This window comes from Drosophila nasuta, chromosome 2R (assembly GCF_023558535.2).
Source record: "Drosophila nasuta strain 15112-1781.00 chromosome 2R, ASM2355853v1, whole genome shotgun sequence".
NCBI classification, from domain to species: domain Eukaryota; kingdom Metazoa; phylum Arthropoda; class Insecta; order Diptera; family Drosophilidae; genus Drosophila; species Drosophila nasuta.
The window spans coordinates 25,969,642-25,990,266 of NC_083456.1; the positions used below are offsets into that span (position 1 = coordinate 25,969,642).

General features: G+C 41.7%; 1 protein-coding gene across 1 annotated transcript in view; it reads right to left on the reverse strand.

Moving 5' to 3' along the window:
* The window catches only part of LOC132787886 (uncharacterized), a 48,846-nt gene that overhangs the window by 17,278 nt on the left and 10,943 nt on the right, over positions 1 to 20,625 (reverse strand). The window contains 13 exon segments of the mRNA XM_060795227.1: position 1; positions 114 to 409; positions 536 to 703; positions 1,205 to 1,933; positions 5,176 to 5,821; positions 5,897 to 6,054; positions 6,202 to 6,771; positions 7,315 to 7,631; positions 11,643 to 11,826; positions 11,920 to 12,522; positions 13,358 to 14,158; positions 15,749 to 16,674; positions 16,746 to 17,060. The exon segment at position 1 is cut by the window's left edge and continues 75 nt beyond it. Coding sequence (XP_060651210.1) covers position 1; positions 114 to 409; positions 536 to 703; positions 1,205 to 1,933; positions 5,176 to 5,821; positions 5,897 to 6,054; positions 6,202 to 6,771; positions 7,315 to 7,631; positions 11,643 to 11,826; positions 11,920 to 12,522; positions 13,358 to 14,158; positions 15,749 to 16,674; positions 16,746 to 17,060 — 5,714 coding nt within the window.

Consider the following 20,625-nt stretch of genomic DNA (forward strand, 5'->3'; position numbering starts at 1 on the left):
ACTTAAAAACCAATAAATCATTTGCCTTGACAAACTCTACAGCAAAGTGCATGCTTGTTCGTATTTGAAGGCAGTGTATAATTGATTTAAATAGCTGTCAAGAGTCGCAGCACTCAACGGATAATTGTGTGTCCTCTACTTACAGCATAGTACGCCACTCGTCCTGGTCGTCATCGCCGGCCAGTTCGCCCTGCAGCAGTCGCTCGTAGATGCTGCTCCTCGTCGCCGGGTCACTTTGGGCGGCCAATCGTCGAGCCAGTCGCTCCATGGGCAATTGCAAGGCACGCTGTCCGGCATGCAACTGATGGAGGCGACTCAGCAGCTGCAAAGCCAGCAATGAGGCAGCTTCAGGTGTATCGTTCGTCTCGCAAATGCGGCTCAGTAGACGCAAGACGCTGCGTATCGAGTGCTTAAGAAGGGGAAAGAAGAGAAGAAAAGAAGGCCGCAAACAAAGGACGAGGCACATTAAAAACACGGCATTGTGTATGCAAAATGTTGAATGAAAAGAATGAGTTTGCAATGCGTTTTTACTTACTTTGTTCAGCTTGGCGGCATTGCGAAGCAGCGCCTGCTGCAATAATGAGACGCACTCGGGACGCACTTGGCACAGCTCGCAAAGGAATTCGAAGTGGTCAGCAATTAGGAAATTCAGATACTTGCCGGCGCACAAGCGGCGCACTTGTTGCGGACTCCAATCGTGTGCCTGCAATTAGTTCAGTTTGTGATTTGCGTAGACGTTGAGGGAGAGAGAGTTGCCCACGGGACGTGGGCGTGGTCAGCCAACCAGCCAGTCAGCTCTAGCCTGGGCCCATTAGCCGACAAGTGGCGCATGTTCGAGTGGCAATCAATTAAAATTATGCGCTGCATCGAGCTGCTGCTGCTGCTGATGATGCTTTAAGCCCGGCAACAGTTTAAACACAGCACAAATTATATGTGAGGAGGATAGATAGTGTGAGAGAAGGAAGTACGAAAGACCGGAAGCTCGTAAACCGGAAACCAAAAACCAAACCCGACGCGGTGAACCGCAAAATTACGAGAGCACGACAACTGTCAGCTTGGGCAAAAGGATCGCACTGGTTTTTGGGTTTTGCTGTGTTGTTGCGGCATAGCCAGTGGCTAAATCGTCTGCCAACTGCCAAATTCAAATTAAACTAATGTGCTGGCACCAGTCTGCATTCCCCCCGCCCTGACCCCTCTTACTTACCGCAGTTGCACGGCAAACTTCGTCCAGCATCGCACGCTGCAGGCTCCACTTCAGCGGGAGGTCCGCTGCCTGGGCGAGCAACACCATCGGCTCCAGCATACGCATCGAGAGCAATAGTTGCAGGCAGGCCAAGAGCAGCGGCTCGAGGGCTTCGCTGCCGCCGCCGGCACTCATCAACAGTAAATTGTAGTATTTGCAGAGAAATTCAGATTCGGCCAAAACCAAACGAAAAACTGATTGCAGCGCATCCTTGTGCCGTGAGCGACAGCAAACATTGTGCAGCGCGTTAACGAATCGAGCGGCCAGCTGGCAATAGGCAGCTCTTGCCGTCGTCGTCGTCGTCGTCGAGGATGATGATCCAGTTTCGTTGCCGAGGAGCAACGCATTCAGACAGCCGAGCAGCTTTTCGCACAGAACTTTGGCAAAGTAGTTAATTTCGCTTATCGTGGGACGCGCGGCGGCGGCTCTCGAGGAGCTGGCCGCTGCTCTGGCTGCGGCAGCTGCCGAAGATGTCGAAGGTGCTTCATCCTGCCACTGCACTGCATTCGTCGTTGTTGTTGTTGCTGTAGTTGTAGTAGAAGCTGAGGCAGCGGCGGCAGCTTCAGCGGCCGTTGGATTATTTTTCAAATAAAGTTTTATGTGATTCACCAGATAAATTTCTTCGGTCTTAAGGATTACATTTGCCAGCGTAATCATTGCGAGCGCTAAATCACCAAACTTGCCCACATCCTGCAAAAAACAACATAAAGAAAGAAACAAGCATAAAGAAAGTGAGTAAAAGAGTGAGAAAGAGAGAGAACGAAGAGATAGCTTGACTCTTCTTCGTATGGTCGCCAGTGCGGCAAAGTGTGAAACTTTGCATAAATTGCAGTAACAAAGTTGCCAGCGACAACATCAACATATTTTCCGGCTGTAATTAGAAAGGATACCCCAGGACACTCTACTTGTATGTGTGTGGGTGTGTGTGTGTAGTGCATGCAATGCAATTAAATCAGTGCTCACACTCTCTTTGCCTCTCGGCGGTAAATTTCAAATAAGCATTTTTCACTACGCCTCTCACAAGCAAATTTCTGCTGCTTTTTTTTTGTAATATTTACACGCAAAATGTTATTTAAGTTGTGGCGCATTTTCAATTTCAATTAAAATGTTGATGCCATAAACTTTTGCCAACCTCAAAATACACACACACATATCCACACACACACATACATACATAAATGTATACCCTGGAATGGCTGACAGAAAGTGAAGAGGAATGAGGGAGGTTGAGGGCAAGGCTGTTTGTTGCTCAGCCATTCGTGCATTGACTTATGCGCTCATTGCCCAACTTAATTACTTATGCCCACCTAGCTGGCAAAAAGTGCGTGGCTGGTGTAAATTAATACCCTGTAAGCGTTTAATTGCTCTTAACTTATACTATCAAAAATATATATATTTTATATTCAATTAAAAACAGGCAAAAAGTGAAGATGCTATTAAGATGCTTTTAACTAAATGGTGACTGCAAGCAACTATAATTTAAATAATGATGCAAATTTAGATAAAGATGTTGTATAGACTTTGAACTTGCAGCAAACAAGATTCTGTACTGTTAAATTTCTGCACTGTGGCAGTATACTGCAATGTGGTAATATACATTTTATACAGATAAAACACATTTATTTTCATATGCAGAAGATAAGACAATGTCTCAAAGAATTACTCGCTTTCATCGTAGTAGTTTCTGTATTCTTCCGTCACACTTTTCGGGCTTAACTGCAATGCATTTATTTAAATTTTTATTTGACATTAATTTAAAAATTGTCCCAAAGAATTACTCGCTTTCTATTTCATAAAAATTAAAAGTTAGAGAGTGTTTTGATATTATTTGACATTTCAATATGCTGAAAATAAGGATTCACACCTTTCTATTGTTTCTTAGAATTACTCATTTCTTGAGTTTTTGCTGTACACTTTAAATTTGGTAAGGATGAAAAGAAAGAGAGAGATTTGTTCTACATTTATTTTCAAATGCAAAACATAATCTAAAGTATTGCTCACTTTCTTTCGAGTGTTTGCTAAACACTTCATTACATCATAATTTCCATATCTAGTAAACTATAATATAAATTTGAATTAAACCTTAAAGAGTCACATCGAATTTCTCGCTTTCTTTCTGGGCTTAACTCAAATTTAGCTCAACAGTTATTTATTCACATATTTCTTTAGATTTAGTTAAAAAAACTTTCATTACAGAGTACTTTCTAGTCTTGCATTTCGAATTTTGCCATCATCTGCACATGCTTGTTGATTTTTTTTTCTCGTGCTTCTTTTAGCTGGCACAACGTTCAAATTAAATAAACTATAATTGGTTCAAGTTTTTAAGCTGTGCTATTTAATTACAAGTTAAATGAAGTTGAATAGCCAACGCAAACGCAAGCGCCAACAAAAATACAAACTACAACTGCAGCAGCATATTTATAGGCGAATGGCAAGTGGCAAGAGTCGAAAGGGGAAAGGCCAGCCAACATTAACGGCTCAATCTTGCTGCTATGTAAAGTTTAGATACGTGATGCATGCCAATGTATCAAACGATATGTTACTGATACTATTGCCAGCGAGCGAGGCTCGCACTTGGGGCAAGCGGCTGAGTTAAGTTAAGCGTTTCATATGCAATTGCCTGCCGCTTGCAAACACAGACACAACAAACAGAGAGCAAAGGGGAGAAAGAGACAGCAGAGAGGGAGACTGTGTGTAATTAAGTTCGTTTGGCTGGCAGAGTGGTCTGCTGTTTTGCCTTTGCCACTGGTCTGGCAGGTCGACAGTTAATGCATGTGTAGCTTAAATGCGCATTAATAGTTGAAAATGTGCGGCGTTGAAGCGTAGGTATTAAAAATGTCACGTATACGACATGTGCCACATTAACTACGGCGCCACATGCAACAGCAATGGCAACAGCAAACGGGCAGCGACAAAAATAAAGACGAGAGAGAGAGAGAGAGGGAGAGAAAAAAAAAAGTAATATAACCTCCACCTCAACAGCAACAGCAAAGTGCATTCGTGTGCATGTAAATGCAAATAAGCAGGAGCATGAGCGGGAGGGTCAGGTGAAAGGGGCGGAATGACAAATCGTTGATGAACCCACCAGCAAAAATAACAACAACAACGAGCTCAACTGCTGCACAAGTGTTAAATGAACCATTCGCATTGCCTACTTTAGCAGCAAACACAGTGTGACAAATAAGTGAAATATAAGGAAGAAAAAGCTAAAAAAAAAATAAATACTATAAAGATACTTCACTTAGCAAAAAGCAATTTCAGCATTAACTAGAGAAAGAAAAGTGCACTTTCTATTTATGACCAACAATCCTCTAACAAAAATAAAATATATTTGCAATTTAAATGCGTAAATAGTTTGGACAAATAGACACAATTGATCGACTATGACACACCCTGTAAATAAGTCAAATGTGTCTATTTGATTTACGCAGCAAATATACGAAATTTAATTGCTCTATTTATCAATATTCATTCAATGTGTGTGGGCGGAGTTTATTTATGGCGCTGATAGATCACATTTGGCAGCATTAATAGAGAGAAATGGGAGACAACAGCAACTGTATTGCATTTCATACGATGAGAATAAACGGAAATTTAATGCCAATAAGAACAATTTAAATTCAGCTCTTGTTTGTTTCTCTCGTTTTGGTGTGTTGTGTGATGAAAGACGATAACATTCAAAACTGTGCGAATGCTATTAGCAGTTCTAAATGTGTGAGTGGGTGAGTGTGTCTGCCATTATTTGTATCATTATTTCAATTATGCTATCAAGCAGGCAAACCGACACCAACCAAATGCAAATCTGATGTAGGCTGTCTGCTTTGTGCCAAAAGAGTCCACACACATATTTATTGTGTCTACTTAAAGATGCATTTGTAAGTGGAACAAGCAAACAGTAAAAGCTTAAACATCTGTTCAAATTAATCGCTTACCTGCTCGATGAAGAGCTGCAGCAATTGCAGAAATTCCTTGCTGCCGGCGAGCACATAGTTGCCATTGTTGCGAAAGCAGCTTTCGAGTAGCCGCAGATCACCAAATGTGTGCATTCGCAGTTGGCCTGTGGCAAGCGAGCGACAGAGCAGCCCATAAACGACATTCGCATCCTGTGCACTCAGGTAACCGGGGGCATCCGACTGCTGCAGACTGCGTTCGTACAGCAGCAAGAGGGCCAACAACTGTTGAACGGCGCGTGCATCAATGAACTTCTCCAGCATGCCGAGTACAACTTCCTTTTGTGTGTCCAGTTCGCGGCGCTGAGCCAACAGCGCCTCCCTTGTATCCTGTGTGGGCACCACAGTCAACGGACTTTGGCATTTGCCACGCGGTTGTGTCGTTTCATCAGCTCCACCTGAATCGCTGGTCATGTTGTCGAGTGTCTCATCGTTGGGACCGCGCATAAAGAACAGTTCGTAGCTAAGCGTTTTGAGTGCCAACAGTGCCACATCTCGAATGGCTCCATTGGCCAGCAAATTGTTGGTGATGCTGATTATCTTCGGTATGGTTATCAGCGTACGATCGCTTTTATGCGTCAATTGCATCAGGAATTGCAGCATGGCAGGCACTGTGATGTGGGCATTTCTATACAAAGAGTGAGAGAGAACAAGTTAAATTATCAATGCAATTAAATAGTTCTGGCCACACACAAACACTCACCTATCGATGCCGCATTCAATTAAATCCAAATTGTTTAGTATTTGCTCGAATATAACGCTTTTGGAGTCCAGTATGCTGTAGGTGACATTCAGATCGAGCAGCTGCGATAGCAGCCTCAATATGGGCGCCTGTATCAATGCATTCGACTTCATAAAGAGCTGGAGGGAGAGAGTAAAATACAAGTGCTTGGTAAATGTTTGTCATAAATAAAAGAGGAGCATTCATGCGCGCTTTGTGTCTGCGCATTTTTAATCAAACAAATTGGCAAACTAGCAAAAATTAATTAGTAATTGGCAAAAACTCACCGTCAGACAGTAGATGACCAAGGGCTCGAATAGCTTTATAAGCCGAACGCATTCGCTAGCCGGCGGTGATCCCACCTGCATGCCACGCACAAATAGCGTGCCCAGTGTGGCAGGCAGCACATTGGGCGTTGCAATTAGTTGTTGCAACGATGTCGATGTTGTTGTTGTCTCTGGGTTCATCGTGGGAGCTGGCAACAATGGCAAGTTCGTTGTGGTCGACCAACGCCTAACCGCAAAATAGGGACGAACAAATGCGGCGTGATAGTCATCGCCATGGCCATCGCCATGGCCATCGCTATTGGGTTGCGTCTGCACTTCGCTTGCATAATTTTGGCCAAATAAATATTTCAACAGTTGCCGCAGACATGCAACGCACTCGCCGGGCGCATAATTTATGAGCTTGGTCAAATACTGTAGTATTTCTTCAATTAATTTCAGCGCCGGCGACGCTGATGTTGCCAGCGCTGCGGTCGCCGGCGGCGGCATTGCCTCCAGACAGAAGCTCAGAGCATTCAGGCAGCTCTTCAGCAGGCAAATTAATAAGCCGCCAGCCTCGTGATTTATGGTTATCTGTAAGCAGAGACAAGTAAGAGAGTTTAGAGTGAGAGAGTGGGCTAAAAGCTTGGCTAAAATGATGGCTTTTTATTAGCCACACACCACGCCCTAATGCAATGCACCCATTAAGTCAGTCAACTTTTCTTTTCGGCTGCTGCGAGATGAGAATGCCAGATAGATGGAGAGAAGAGAAAGAAGAGATGCAAGCAAGTCAAGTCAAAAGTTGAAAGTCAAGAAGTTGTTGCCTGGCATCGCATCGCATCGCGCATCGCGCATTGCATTGCATTTTTACAACTCATTGCGAGGCAGCGTGTTGCCAGAAAAGTGTTGCATATAAAACGGCGCATTGCGCTGTACGTGCAATGAAATTGGAGCTGCTGAAGCTGGAAGCCTGCAACTGGAAGTGGAAGTGGAACTGGAGAATTGGTAAATCTCAGCGCACGTGCCAGACAACTTTTGCCATTTCAGCCCCAGCCGCGACTTAATGGCATCTTCTTCACTCGCTGCTCTTTCGCTGCTGCTGCTGTTGCGCTGTCCTCACCTGCGGCTTTGACTTACCTTGTAGCTGTCATTAGCACCTCTTAAAATGTTGTAAAGTTTCATGTAAACGTAATCGCTGGCAAAGTAACCCAGCGCCTGCATCAACGCCAACTCCCTGGCGCTGCTGCTGCTGTTGAGAGTAAAGAGCTCACTCGTCTTGCTGCCACCGCCACCGCCACCGCCGCCCGTCTTGCCGGCCATCTTTGAGCTGCTCGGCTGCAACGGTCGTTGATTGCACACCAGATGATAGTAGATGTTCAGCAGCTTGACGCTGTGACGCAGCAGAAAGTCCAGCTGCGTTGTGGGCACCATTTCTCCACTGCTCAGCATGCCACCTGAGAAGGTACAAAGGTAAAGAGGTTGAGAGAGGGTAAATGGATGAGTGTAGACAATGAGAAGGAGAGCATATTAATGACAAATTAAGCAACGAACACGGCATCAGCTAATTGTGTTAAAATGCCAACAGGCGCTTAAAATTATACAAATGCCACGTAATTGCAGATCGGAAAATTAAAAAAACCATTTAATGGATTTGCAATTGCAAAAATGAGCGATAAAAATGCCATACGAAAAAACTATATAAAAAAAAACAAAGAATAAAATATATTTAACAGGAATACAAGAAAAAAAAACAGCGACTGCATGACTATATAAATATCAAAGGCAAACAAATAATGTGAAATTAAAGCAAAAATTGCATAGGTAACAAGCGGAAAGCGCTTCAAAGTATGCTATGATTTATATGCATTCATTAAAAACGTGTGTGTGCAGGTGTGCGTAAGTGTATATGTGAGTGCGTACAGTCACGCTACATTTCAATTTATATGTCAACAATACAACGGCAGCAAATACTAAAAAATCGTATTTGTACACGCAAAGAAATACAAACGCAAAAAAGTTATAATTTTTTGTTGTTGTTGTGATTCGATTCTCTCGCATTTTTTTTTACAAATAAATTAAATTGTATTCGCATAAATATTTATAAATATTAAGTGTTCGGGGAGCCATTCGACTACAACCTCCCCTCGAGGCAGAGAGAGAGACAGAGAGCGAACGCTTTTGCTGTAAACAAAACGACAATGCGTAGCCAATGAAGAAGATAAAAAAGGGGAGAGGAGAAGGGCTTGCATTACATTTACTAATTAATTGAAAATTGCACATAATGAGACGACGCCACAGTTCCGATGCTAATTTATATTTATTTATGTAGGCGCATTTTCATTTCATAATACACAGCGCTGGTTGTTCACCTGCTCTAACGAGCAACGGCAACTGGCAGATGCGAGATGAAACTTGCAACCGATGAGTCAAGCACACACTTTTTAACCTCTTGCGACTTTTGCAAATTAAACAATTACTGTTGAAAGATTTAAATGCAAAAAAGAGACGAAAAAGAACTTGATATGTTATGGGTAAGAGCATAAAGAGTTCGTTACTTCAACTCGAACGTTCGATCAATAAATAAATGCATATTATGCTGCTGCTTCTCAGTTGCACCGTGCGTATACGTAATATTTTTATTAATGCCATGCGGCCAGCACAAACACATTCACACACGCACAATACTCCAGTCGCCCCGTTGTCAGTTTGATATACACTTGGGCCATCAGTCAGAGCAACACAACGGCCGCAAACATACAATACGCACTGTGTTCTGAACGAACGAACGCTGGCCAAATGAGCTCAACGGCCGGCATTGAAAAACAAGTGCATTAATTCAGTAATAATGCGTCGCATTACAATTTATAAATTGCCACGCGAGCTGCTTACAGCCATCAGAGCTGAATATCATTAAATTGTCGTGGCTTCCAAAGAGTCAATTGATTAACTTCAAGTTAAGAAAGCAATGTACAGCAATTACGAGCAAACTGTGAAGTAACTTTGATATTAAATTGCAGTACAACTAAATTCAGATGTTCATCTTTTGTTTTATTAATCCATTTTTAAATTATTAAATTTTGGCAACTCGGTCAACAATGCGACATGCGCCATCGTTGTTGCTTGTCGCTCATGCAAAAATGTTATTTGCATACTGTCAAAACTTATCACAGGAATATTTCGCCCAAAAAGCTCTAAAACATTTGCCGATTTTATGTTTGAAATCGATGCTTGGATAAGCTAGGCACACACACACTTGCACACCCATACACCCACACACCAACACACACACATGTGTTCATGTATAAATATTTATATATTACATGACAGCGCGCTTTTGGCATGGCATAGTTGGAGGTGCGAAAGCGCTCAGGGCTTAAAAATTAAATTATTTGCTCATGCACAAATGCAAATTCCTATGGTGATAAGGGCAGCACGTCCAAGGGGGGGAGGGGCGCCACACAAATTCGTTGGTGGCGGGGTCTCGTGACACGAAAACTATTTCACATTTAATGGTTTATTAATAATTTAATTACTTTTTGATTATGGTGGATTACATTAGCGCATGCCAAATGCATATGCGGCTGCCTAACCCAAACCCTCTAAAAAATGTTGAACTCAAACTCTGCCATTGACAGCGATAAACTGCAAATAACAACGAACTAAATGTGGGCGTGGCTGTAGAAGTAGGAGGTAGCTATGTAAATGCCAATAATGAAATTGAGTTGAAGTTTGGTTTTTTGTGTTATGCAATTTGGTAAATTGAATTAAAATGTTTATTAGCGCGCGATTCGGTTTGTTGTCATTGTTGTTTTGGCCTTTTTTTGTTGTTGCGTTGTGTTGCTTTTTGCAGTTTGCAATGCAGGCACAGTTTGTTAATGAGGCTGTTGAAAATTATTTAATTACATAACCAAGTTATATGTGAAATGCTTAAATGTTTTACAATTGATGCATAGCATGCTTAATTTAGTTGTGTGTTTAGTTTGGTTTAAATTGCAAATGCAAATTGAAATCTATACGCTTTCAGCACACATCATCATCCACAGGGGATGCATCATCTATTATTAACTAATTGTCGAATAGCTAAAATGCCACAAAATCTGTAAAATCCCACACACATATAACATTTCATTGTGCAGTGTATTGGATAGTCTGTCACAAGAGTGACAGCAAATCTCTTGCTTATTTACATTTAAGTCATTTTTTATTGCTCTGTTGTTGTTGTTTATTTTTTTATTGTGCCTGGCTATTGTAGACTACAATTGAATTATTATGCTGCGAGAGAGAAAATTAAAAATATTTATGCTAATTTGTGTTTTTGCTTGATTAAAATTACAATTGAAACAAAGCAGTGGTAAAACGCAGAGAAAAAAAGAGCATGTGCCACGCCTTCTCGAGAGTAGAAAAATATTTATGCAAATCCATTTAATGACAAACAATTAATTAAAATGATTTATATGAACGTTTCTATGGTATTTAATAGGCAGAGCGCCAACACGCATACACGTAACAATTAAATGCACATTTTAAAGTTTTTTATATCTGCTATCTATGAGCAGAAATACTTTGGTATATCAAATTAGCCAAAATGCGGAATGTTGGCATTCCATTTGCAGCCATTACCAATTCAATAAATACCAAGAACGCACTGAGGCACGCAAATGGCAAACGCACAAGAGTATTTTCAGGCAGTGCAATACAAATTGCAAACTATAGTTTATATATCTTATGTGCATATATGGAATAAGAGACAGCTACAGTCGAGTGTGCTCGACTGTGAGATACCCGCTACCTATTTAGAATAAAAGCGAAGTGTGATATTTTTCGTAAAATATACCAAATTAATATACTGAAAATATACTACAATTTACTGAATATTTTTGGGAAAATCGCAAAAGTACTGCATAATACAGTACAACATTTTCAGTATTTATTCTTTATACAAAATTAATATACCGAATAAATACTAAAATGTACCGAAAGCTATTTATGGTATATCGATATAATACTTCAATCTAATTACACTATGGAGTATAAAATGTGCGATATTATTATTAAAATATACAATATTAATATACCAAAAAGTACTAAATATACCGAAGGATATTTTTGAAATATCGATACTACATTATAGAGTACAACATTTGCGGTATAATTCTTAAAATAGACCAAATTAATATATTTAAAACATTCTAAAATATACGGAATGCTATGTTTGGTATATCGATATTGTATTAAATTATAAGTATACTACAGAGTCAATCAAAGCAATTAAAAAAGCAATTGCAGTATGCATTTTTGGCCATACAAAAGTATTTCTTAAATAACTTTGACAACTTTTGTTGTTACATACATTTCCTGCAACCACAAAGCTGTAATACCCTTCTACCAAATGGATAGCGAGTATAATAAACGGAGTTTGTTGTAGTTGTAGTTGAGGCCAAGACTGTGGCACACTTCTTGCTTACCTGCCATTAATTTGGCCATCACATCAATCAAATCGTTCTGGCAATTCAGATCCGCAGCTGTTGCACTGTTGTAGTATGCGTAGCTCATGCAAATTTCTATGAAATTGAATTCCGTCCACGCCTGTTGATAGTCCACAAAATTGAAGTGTCTCAACAGCAGCCGCAGCGCGTAAATTATGCCAAACTGCAAAGCAAGAGAGTGAAATGTTGTTTATTTATTAGAGCACGCCAGCTAGTTAGGTTTTATACATAGTTGTAGTTCAATACAAATATTTACCTGCATATTTTTATCATTCAGCGTCATCAATTTATTTGTCATGCGATACAAAACTTTGGCCAAAACTTTTTCCTCTTGCGCAATTTGACGTTGAAATCCAATGGCAAAAACATGACCATCCGATGAGATGCCGTTGCCATCGATGTTGCTGCTGTTGCTGATGTTGTTGCCGTTGTAACTGCCATCAAAGTAGGCCGACGCCGCAGCGGCTGCTGCTGCCGATGCTGCTGCTGCACCTACTCCTTCTGTTGTGATGCCTTGCCCGCCGATGGCATCCGCAGACATTGGCGGAGCAATCGTTGAGCTTGCCCGGAATAAATTACGCAACGTCACGGACATGCTGCCAAATATGCGATAGTCGAAAAAATCCCAAAGCAAATTGAAATTAGTTTGTTGAGTTTCAGTTGAGTTGCTTTCCTCTACTTTTGCTGCTGTTGCTGTTGGTGATGTTGATGTTGCTGTTGGCTGATGTTGTTGCTGCTGCTGTTGCTGCTGTTGGCGCGCCGTTTGCATTATAAAGCGGCACAGACAGCAGGCGGCATGTTCACGTACACGGGCATCATCATCGCCCAGCAGCTGCAGAAGTTCGTCCAGGAATTGAGCCTGCGGGAGATCGAAACGAACGTTGTAAATCACAAAACAACAGCCCAGAAAGTGAGCCAAGTTGCTGCTGCTGCAACAAATTTCGCTTTACGGGCATATTTACTGCAAGTTGGGGTAAGCTCTAAGTATATTAAATTGTCGTATTCATAAATTTATTCGAGTAGTATTTTAATTTCTTAGCCAACAACAGTTTTCAATCAAAAGCTCTGAGAGAGAAGTGTCATTTCCTCTTCTGTACATGTGTGTGTGTGTGTGTGTGTGCCACACTTGCCACAGACAGCCAGAGAGACTCTCGCAATTGTTTGCTAACTCTCAAGTCTCTGTACACGTATGTGCGTCCCTTTTACCATTTAGCAAATTGCTTGGCTTTGTCAAAATAATAAATAAACAAATATACGAGTACACACATACATATACATATACGTTAATATACTTATGTGTGGCTGTGTGTGTGTGTGCTGCTGCTGAAAAACCCGAAAGCAAAACAAACTGTCAATCAGATCGAATCGGATCGGGGGCAGTCTGCAGATGCACAAAGAGCCACACTTCAGTGCACAAAAGTTCAATAAGTGTATGTTGCTCGCGTTTACGGGGGGGCGAGTACTCAAGGAGGGGGGGAGGACACACTACAATTGCTTTTGATGCCAGCAAATGGAGGGGGGAGAAAGCTGAAAATCTGCACAATAAACAAGCCAAGCCAAGCCAACAAATCGAGCCAAGCAGCAGCAGCTTGTTGGCCTGAACTAAAATGCGCTTGTGGTTTTTCAGTTTTCTCTCTTTTGAGGTCTCTTTTTTCCCAGTTTGTGTTGTAATAAGCCGATTCAATTGAACTTACCTCATAAGTGCAGACAATGTCCTTGTTGTAAGCAGCCTCCTTCCAGCGGCAGGCGTTAGGCATGCCATCAAAACGCTTATCCTCCACATTTCCATCATTGTCATTCTCGTTGTCGAAGGCACTGTCGATATTTGCGTAGTAGGAGCGCAGGAGTACGTAATTCAAATTGGATATAACTTCAGCATATTTATTCTGGACCAACCAATATTTATTGTAATGACACAGTCGAAGTTTGCTCAAGAGCAATTTCGGTGAAATGGCAAACACGCAGCATGAACCCGGCTCATTAAATTGTTGGTTGTCCTGCTCCGGCAGTTGCTCTGCCAGCTGCATGCGATTCGATTGCAATTGAAAATCATTCAAAAGAGCAACGAGCAGCTCATCATTATCAGTGGCTGAAGACCTGGCACATATCCTGGCCTCGTCTGCTTTCAAGTTGTCATCGTTAGAGTGCCATTGTTGCTGCTTTGGGTCCTGATGCTGCTGCTGCTGCTGTTGCTGCTGTTGCTGTAGCTGCTGCTGACTGCTTAAGGCATTATCCAGATTCTTTGTAAAAGTTTGTTGGCCAAATGTTTGGCCCTGGCCAGGACCCTTTTGTTGTCCACTTGGCTGCTGCTGCTGCTGCTGCTCTGACTCCAGCTCCGACTCCGACTGCTGCTGCTGCTGCAACTGCTGTCGTTTCTGATGAGCATGATAATGACATGGCGGCACTGTCAAATATTTGGACACCACATGCGGAAATATCTTATCGAATGCATTCAACGCTTGTATGACCACTGTGTGTATCTCGTCCTCAAAGCCCTGCAACATACAAAAAAAAAAACATACATGAGAGAAAATGGCAAAAGTTTTGGGCTAAATTTCTTTATACAAGCTCGTAGCATGGCCTCGAGAATAGAGACTTGAACGTAAAAGAATTCGAGACGTTCCTCGCCTCCCTTCACTCTTTCTCTTACCCTTTCCTTTTTTTTGTTGCCCAAGCTCAGTTTGCGCTGTTAAGCGAATTTGTGTTTTATTGTTTGCACAAGCAAAAAGTTTTGCACAATCATACATGTGTATGTCTTGTATGTGTGTATGTGTGTGTGTGGGTGTGTGTCTGCATTTTTAACGAATCCTAACAAGCTTTTCCTTACCCCCGAAAACTCCAGGCCGAAGCAATGGCCAAAAGGGCCATTGTTATCACAGTTGCCTTGGGGCCCTCAAGGGAAGATCTCACTCTGCATACAACAGCAGCAACAGCAACAGCAATGGCAAGTGCCATTGAGACGGATTTGCAGCCATTATATGGGGCAGGCATCTAATGTGATTTTCCAGCTAGCACGTCCGTTTGCCGCTGCCACATTGCAGTTGCCGCTTGCCACGTTGCAGTTGCAGTTGCATAACAACATTGCATAATCAAATTGCGCTTTTGGGTGGCCAGAAGCAATTTAAATTTTCGGCCGTCCACTAAATTATTGAATTCAATAAGAAAACCGCCTCTCTCTCTCCTTCTCTCTCCCGCTCTCTCTCTCTAATCCCCATTCGAATGCAAGCCACATTCTATATATAGTATGTGTTCCTAACCAATTCTCAAGAGAGAAATCAATGTGCAAGTTATGCGCACATTCTACATTTGTCTGCGTTCGAGAGTGTGGGTGAAGTGAGAGAGAGGGGAGGGGTGGGGAGAACGGCAGGGATTGGCAAACGGATGCGCTGTTCCCTTTAGGGGCATTTGCACTTGCACATTGCGAAGGCGATAAGAATTTTCTTTCTTATTTTCAAATGAAAAACAACCCGACACAAAATGCCGCCAGCTAAGCTTGCAACTGCAGCAGCAGCAACAACAACAACAACTACTGAGAGTGCTAGAAAATATTCAAAAGCCAGCAGCAGCCATTGATATGGACACGTGTCTGTGTCCGTATGTTCGACTCTTAGTGTATGTGTGTGTGTGTGTGTGTGTTTGAGGGTTGTGTGTGCTCGCCTGCATGTGTTAAAATATGTTAGCTTGTTGGTTTAACATAAAAAAAGAAAGCAGAAGTAAAGAAAAACGTACAGCGAAAAGGTGGAGGCGCATATTTATAGAATGCCATGGAAAAAGATGCAAAATAACACACACACAAACAGAGCAAAAAAAAAATAGAACAAATAATAAAGAAGCAAAAAGAGAAGGGCAAACAACGCGGCGTATGCGTTATGCATAAGTGCGAGGAAGGAGGAGGAAAGTGAGTGAGCAAATAACAGGCAAAGATACGAGCATACACAGATAGATAAATGCATGCAGCGCATCGTTTGCCACATTAAGTCGTGGCAGATAAACAGACAGACCGACAGACAGACGGACAGACGAGAGTTATCAAAGCGACGCCTGCAGCTATGCAACACTATTGTTGTCATCGCTGGTCAACTTACCTTCAACAAAATGGCCAGCAAATGCGGCAGGCTGAGACGTGGCTGCAACTGCAGGCAGCGACCGGCGCCCGTTGCCAGCACAAAGCTGCCCACAATTTGCTGCACGCCGCCACGCAAAATGGGATCACAGTGAGCGTGAAAGAGCAGCACATCCGACACAGCTTGGCCGCCAGCAGCTACAGTTGGTGTGGGCACAAGGCTTCCCACCTCCGTGGAGGGACGTTTGCGCAGCGATTTGGTGCGCTTGGGCGGACGTGGAGGCAACGCCGTTGGTGGCGCATCTTCGGCTGCAATCGTAATGCGATACGAGCTGCCAATGATCTCGGATCGCGTGAGTTTCGTATTCGATTTCTGTGTATTCGACAGTCGTCTAGCCTCTAGTTGTTGTTGCAAGAGTGCAGCATCAGCACTACGACTGAGCGGCGTTTGTTGCAAGTAAGCTGGTCCCGTGCTCGGACCAAAGTGATCGTCTTTGATGTCAAGCAGCAGCAGCTGATTGTCAACATCATCACACGACTGCAGCAATGAACCGCTCAGCGAATCACGCTCCAGCTGACCAAGCTCCTCGCTGCGCTGCGAATCGTTGCTACTCTGCGGACTCGAAGCTTGAGTGCTGTCGCCACTCACAGTCTCCGTCAGCAGCTGCAACTCCAGCTCGCTGATCTCCAGCGGCAGTTGAAGCACTCGTGGTGCCAGGCGCACACAGCTGGCAATCACTGTCAGCGACAAACTCTTGATGGACACCCGGCTAACGTTGTCCGGCTGCAGTCCAGCTGCTCGACCTGTGAGCAGAAAACGTGCGGCGAGCAGACGAGCGGTGTAGTAGACCAGCGATTGCTCGAGTATGCTGCCAATTTTAATGCTGATTAGTGCTTGGGCCAAAATCGTCTGCTTCAGCGGCGAGTTCGCGGCCAGAAAGGGATTAGCTGCACAAAAAGGATAAAGAAGCTAATTAGTTGCTGTTGCCGTTGCAGATTGAACTCAGCTCTAGACTTACCATTTGGTGTGCGTCGCAGTTGCGGCTCCTCCACTTCGTCTTCCACTTTTACGGCTGGTGCATCCATCAGCAGCGCCGTGGATGCCGTATACGAAGCACTCGCTGAAGCGGACTCCTCAATGGGCGTGGGCGTTTCGGCTATCGAGGGATGACGCTCCTGGAGACTGCTGCTGGCCAGCGAGGAGGTGAGCGAGAGCGTGAGGGAGGCCGTCGATGCGGCATCCGATTTATCAGTGGTTGGCGCCGACTTGGCAGGCGTGTTGGTGGACTTGGGGCCACTTGATTGACGAAAGAGCTTACTGACCGACTCCGAGGCTGCAAGTAGTCCAAGACAATTCAATGGTACAGGCAGGTCCACAAAACTTCAACTTCAACCTCCCGATAACTTTGTCTGACACTAATGCCCACGCCCAGCTTGGCTAATTGTGGATTGCCTTGCTGCCAGCTTTACCTCCTCCACCAACAGACTTCACATCTTTCTTTATGCCTCCCCTGCGCTGCTCAACTTGCAGCCAATTACCAGGCACATTTGTCTGTCGCGACTGTGAGAGGGAGGAGAGGAGAGCTGGTCTTTGGGGGCTTTTAAGAATGCAACAAAACGGGAAATGTTGTAAACTTTCTAAACACGAGACGGCAATAAACATGAAACGATATACCCAGAAAACTTTCAGTTGGCTAGTCACAAACCGCTTAAACTATTCCGTTAAGCTGCTGTTTATACACTGCACAAAATGCGGGGGCATAACTATTATGCAATTGCAAATCAATAAACATGGCAATTAATGAGGAAAATATTGACAGAGAAAACTGCGGAAGAAAATGAAAAAAGTGTAGGTAATGAAAAGAAAAGAGAGACAAGCGAAAGAAGATTGCGCTTATAATTAATTGTTTTCAATTGTGTAGGAAAATTATCAAGCAAATATGTAGACATGAAAGGAAGGAATGAATCGAAAAAAGAAAGAAAATATTATACAATATTATTATGAGAATCAACGAAATTAAAAGCGCGAATGATAAATTATATATTGCAGGGTATCTGCTAGTCTAGCTACTGTTCACTGCTAATCTATACCGCACATTCTTCATATCCCCCTTCGGCATTGGCCGCTGCTATTGGAAATTAATTGAAAACTCAAATTTTATAGTACACACTATTTGTGTGTGTATAGATATGTATGCGAAGTTGTGTGTGGCAAGGCCAAAATGAGGGAGTGGGAAGTGGGAGAGGGGGAGGCAAGAAGTGGGTTGCGCCGCAGACCGCAGCTGCACTTAAGTTGGCTTAAAAAATTGTTTTTATTTAGCTGCCGTATCTGTAAGATGCAATTTCTGCTCTTGTTTTTCATGTTGTTCTTCTAGTTGTTGTTGTTGTTGTTGTCGTTTTCTAATGGATGTTCCGGCCGCATGCACGCTTTATAAAAATTAGAGCAACGGTGCCAAGCGGAAGCGGATATAGTTGGAAGTGGGAATGGGAAGCAGTAAACAGTTTATGCTGTTTATACTAAAACAGTCAGCAGCCAGAAGCAGCTAAGGATGTTCAAACGCTTGGCACAATTCGAACTTAAGATGAATTGAAAGCGAAGAAATTGCTGGCACTCTAAGTATATGGATTGCCAGCGTGCTTTAGGTCAAGAGTTGGAGGAGATAGTGAGAGTTTATATATGGAATCAAATATGTATGCGGAATGAACCAGATAACATCTCAACGAACATGAATACAACATATATGTTTTAAAAAAAATGTAAAACTTCACATTAATATTGATTTAATCAATGATTAAGTTGAAGTAATAATTTATAACACAGCAATAATCTGCCTAAGGCTGAACTGCTTCTGTTGAGTTGAGAAGGCAATTAAACTATATATGGATTCGAATATGTATTAGGTATGACTAGATAACATATAGTAAGTCTTAAGGGAGGAAAGACAAATATTCAAATATTCTTTGCAAATCAAAGTTTAAGTAATAAATTATAACAATACCATAAGATGTCTAAAATTAATTTGAAGAGACTGAACTGATTGCCCAGATTGCTTAAGTTGAAAAGATATTTTATATATGGAAATGAAAATGTATTTAGAATTATTAAGATAACATTCATATGAAAAGAAAATAAGACAACTATAAGAATATTCATTCGAACATAGTAAAAGAAGTAAGATAAATATTTGAGTATGCATTATAAAACTTCTGATTTAAGCAAAGTTTACGCTAAAGTCACAAGTTATGAAAATATAATGTTAATTTGATATAGACTTCATCACTTTTTGAACTGAGCCGTTATTCTAAGAAACTGTTTCTCTTTCCTCATTAACCAATTATATAAAATATCAATCTGATAATAATAATAGTTTAAATAGTTAAGATTCATTTGAAAAGTAATCTTTTTTTCTTTGCTAAGCGATAATTCTACTAAATTGTTTAACTTTCCAAATAAAGCAAACGTTTTTTTAGTCAATGATACATTACAATAACAATAATACAATAATAATAATTTCATAATTTCATAGTACAATAATAATAATACTTATGTTATAATAATTTCATTTTAATAACTTGCCTAAGATTAATTTACAAGACACTCTTTGAACTGAGCTATACTTTACCAAAATATTTGACTTTCCAAACTTAACAAAACCAACATGAACTGCAGATGAAAGTTAAGAAACATTCAGTTTATTTGAATAAGAAGATTCTACAATTATTACAAATCTAACTAAATTCCTTTATTATGAATTCATTTTCCTACTTCAACATCAACATAAAATCCCCAAGCTAAATAAGATAATTAAATGCAGCGGCTGCGGTGGCAAGCTGCAACTCAATTGTGTAAAAGCTTGAAGCTCGAAGAAATTGCAACTAATCAGTTGCACATTAAAGATGAGATGCTTTCACATTAAGCACTCTTATGCGATGCTGTAAAATGCATTTGCTTTGAAGCGGTTAAGCATAGCTATAGGTTGATTTAACTTTCCTCCCTCTCCATATCTTAGCTTTACTTACATCACAAAACCAAATTGGTGAAGATAGTTGATAGTTAAGTTTTAATGCACATGAAATTAGTGTGTTCATTGCGTCTGTAAATTTAACCGAAAAGTGTGTTACAACAAAATGGCTTGGCTTTGGTTTCCTTTTTCTTTTCTTTTTTTTATGCGTTACTTTTTATGTGCCATATGAAATAGTTGCGCGTAGTTTGAGGGGGAGAAAAAGGCAAATGCATCATGTACGTAATTATGTTGGATTGTTTGCTGTATTTTATGCTTTAATAGTTGGGGAACTCAGAGAGAGGGAAGGGGAAAGAGTTTGCAGATGGCTCGGGGGCGACTCTTGCAGTTGAGTGGCACACAAATTGAAACAGTTATAAAACAGCGGCAGTTCCCCCTCATTCCTCAGCTCAACTCAAAAAAAAAAAAACTTTTACTCAGTTTTGTTATTTAAAATCACGTTAAAAATAAGAACAACAACAGCAACAGCAAGAGCAGCAAATAAAACTAGCGGGCGTACAACATATATACATACATAACTATGTGCATGTGGCATATAAAAAGTAGAGAAGAAAAAACTCTTAAAAAAAAAACGAATGCAAAAATAAATAAAAAAGTGGGGAAAAAAGGGGACGACGTAGACCGCGTAGCAAACGCGAGAGTCACGAACGGAAAACGCGCAAGAACAAGATGTGGAACTGTTTTTTGGAGGAATGTGAAGGAAATGGGGGTTGGCACTTTATGGGTGACACACACACACACACAAACACACACGGACACACTCATATAGAGCCAGGCTAAAAGGCAACTCGCCGCCATCTCACACTCTTGTGCTACTCGACTTCCCACACAACGGCAGCATATGCAAAGTAACCAGCCAAAAATTGTTTATGAAAAC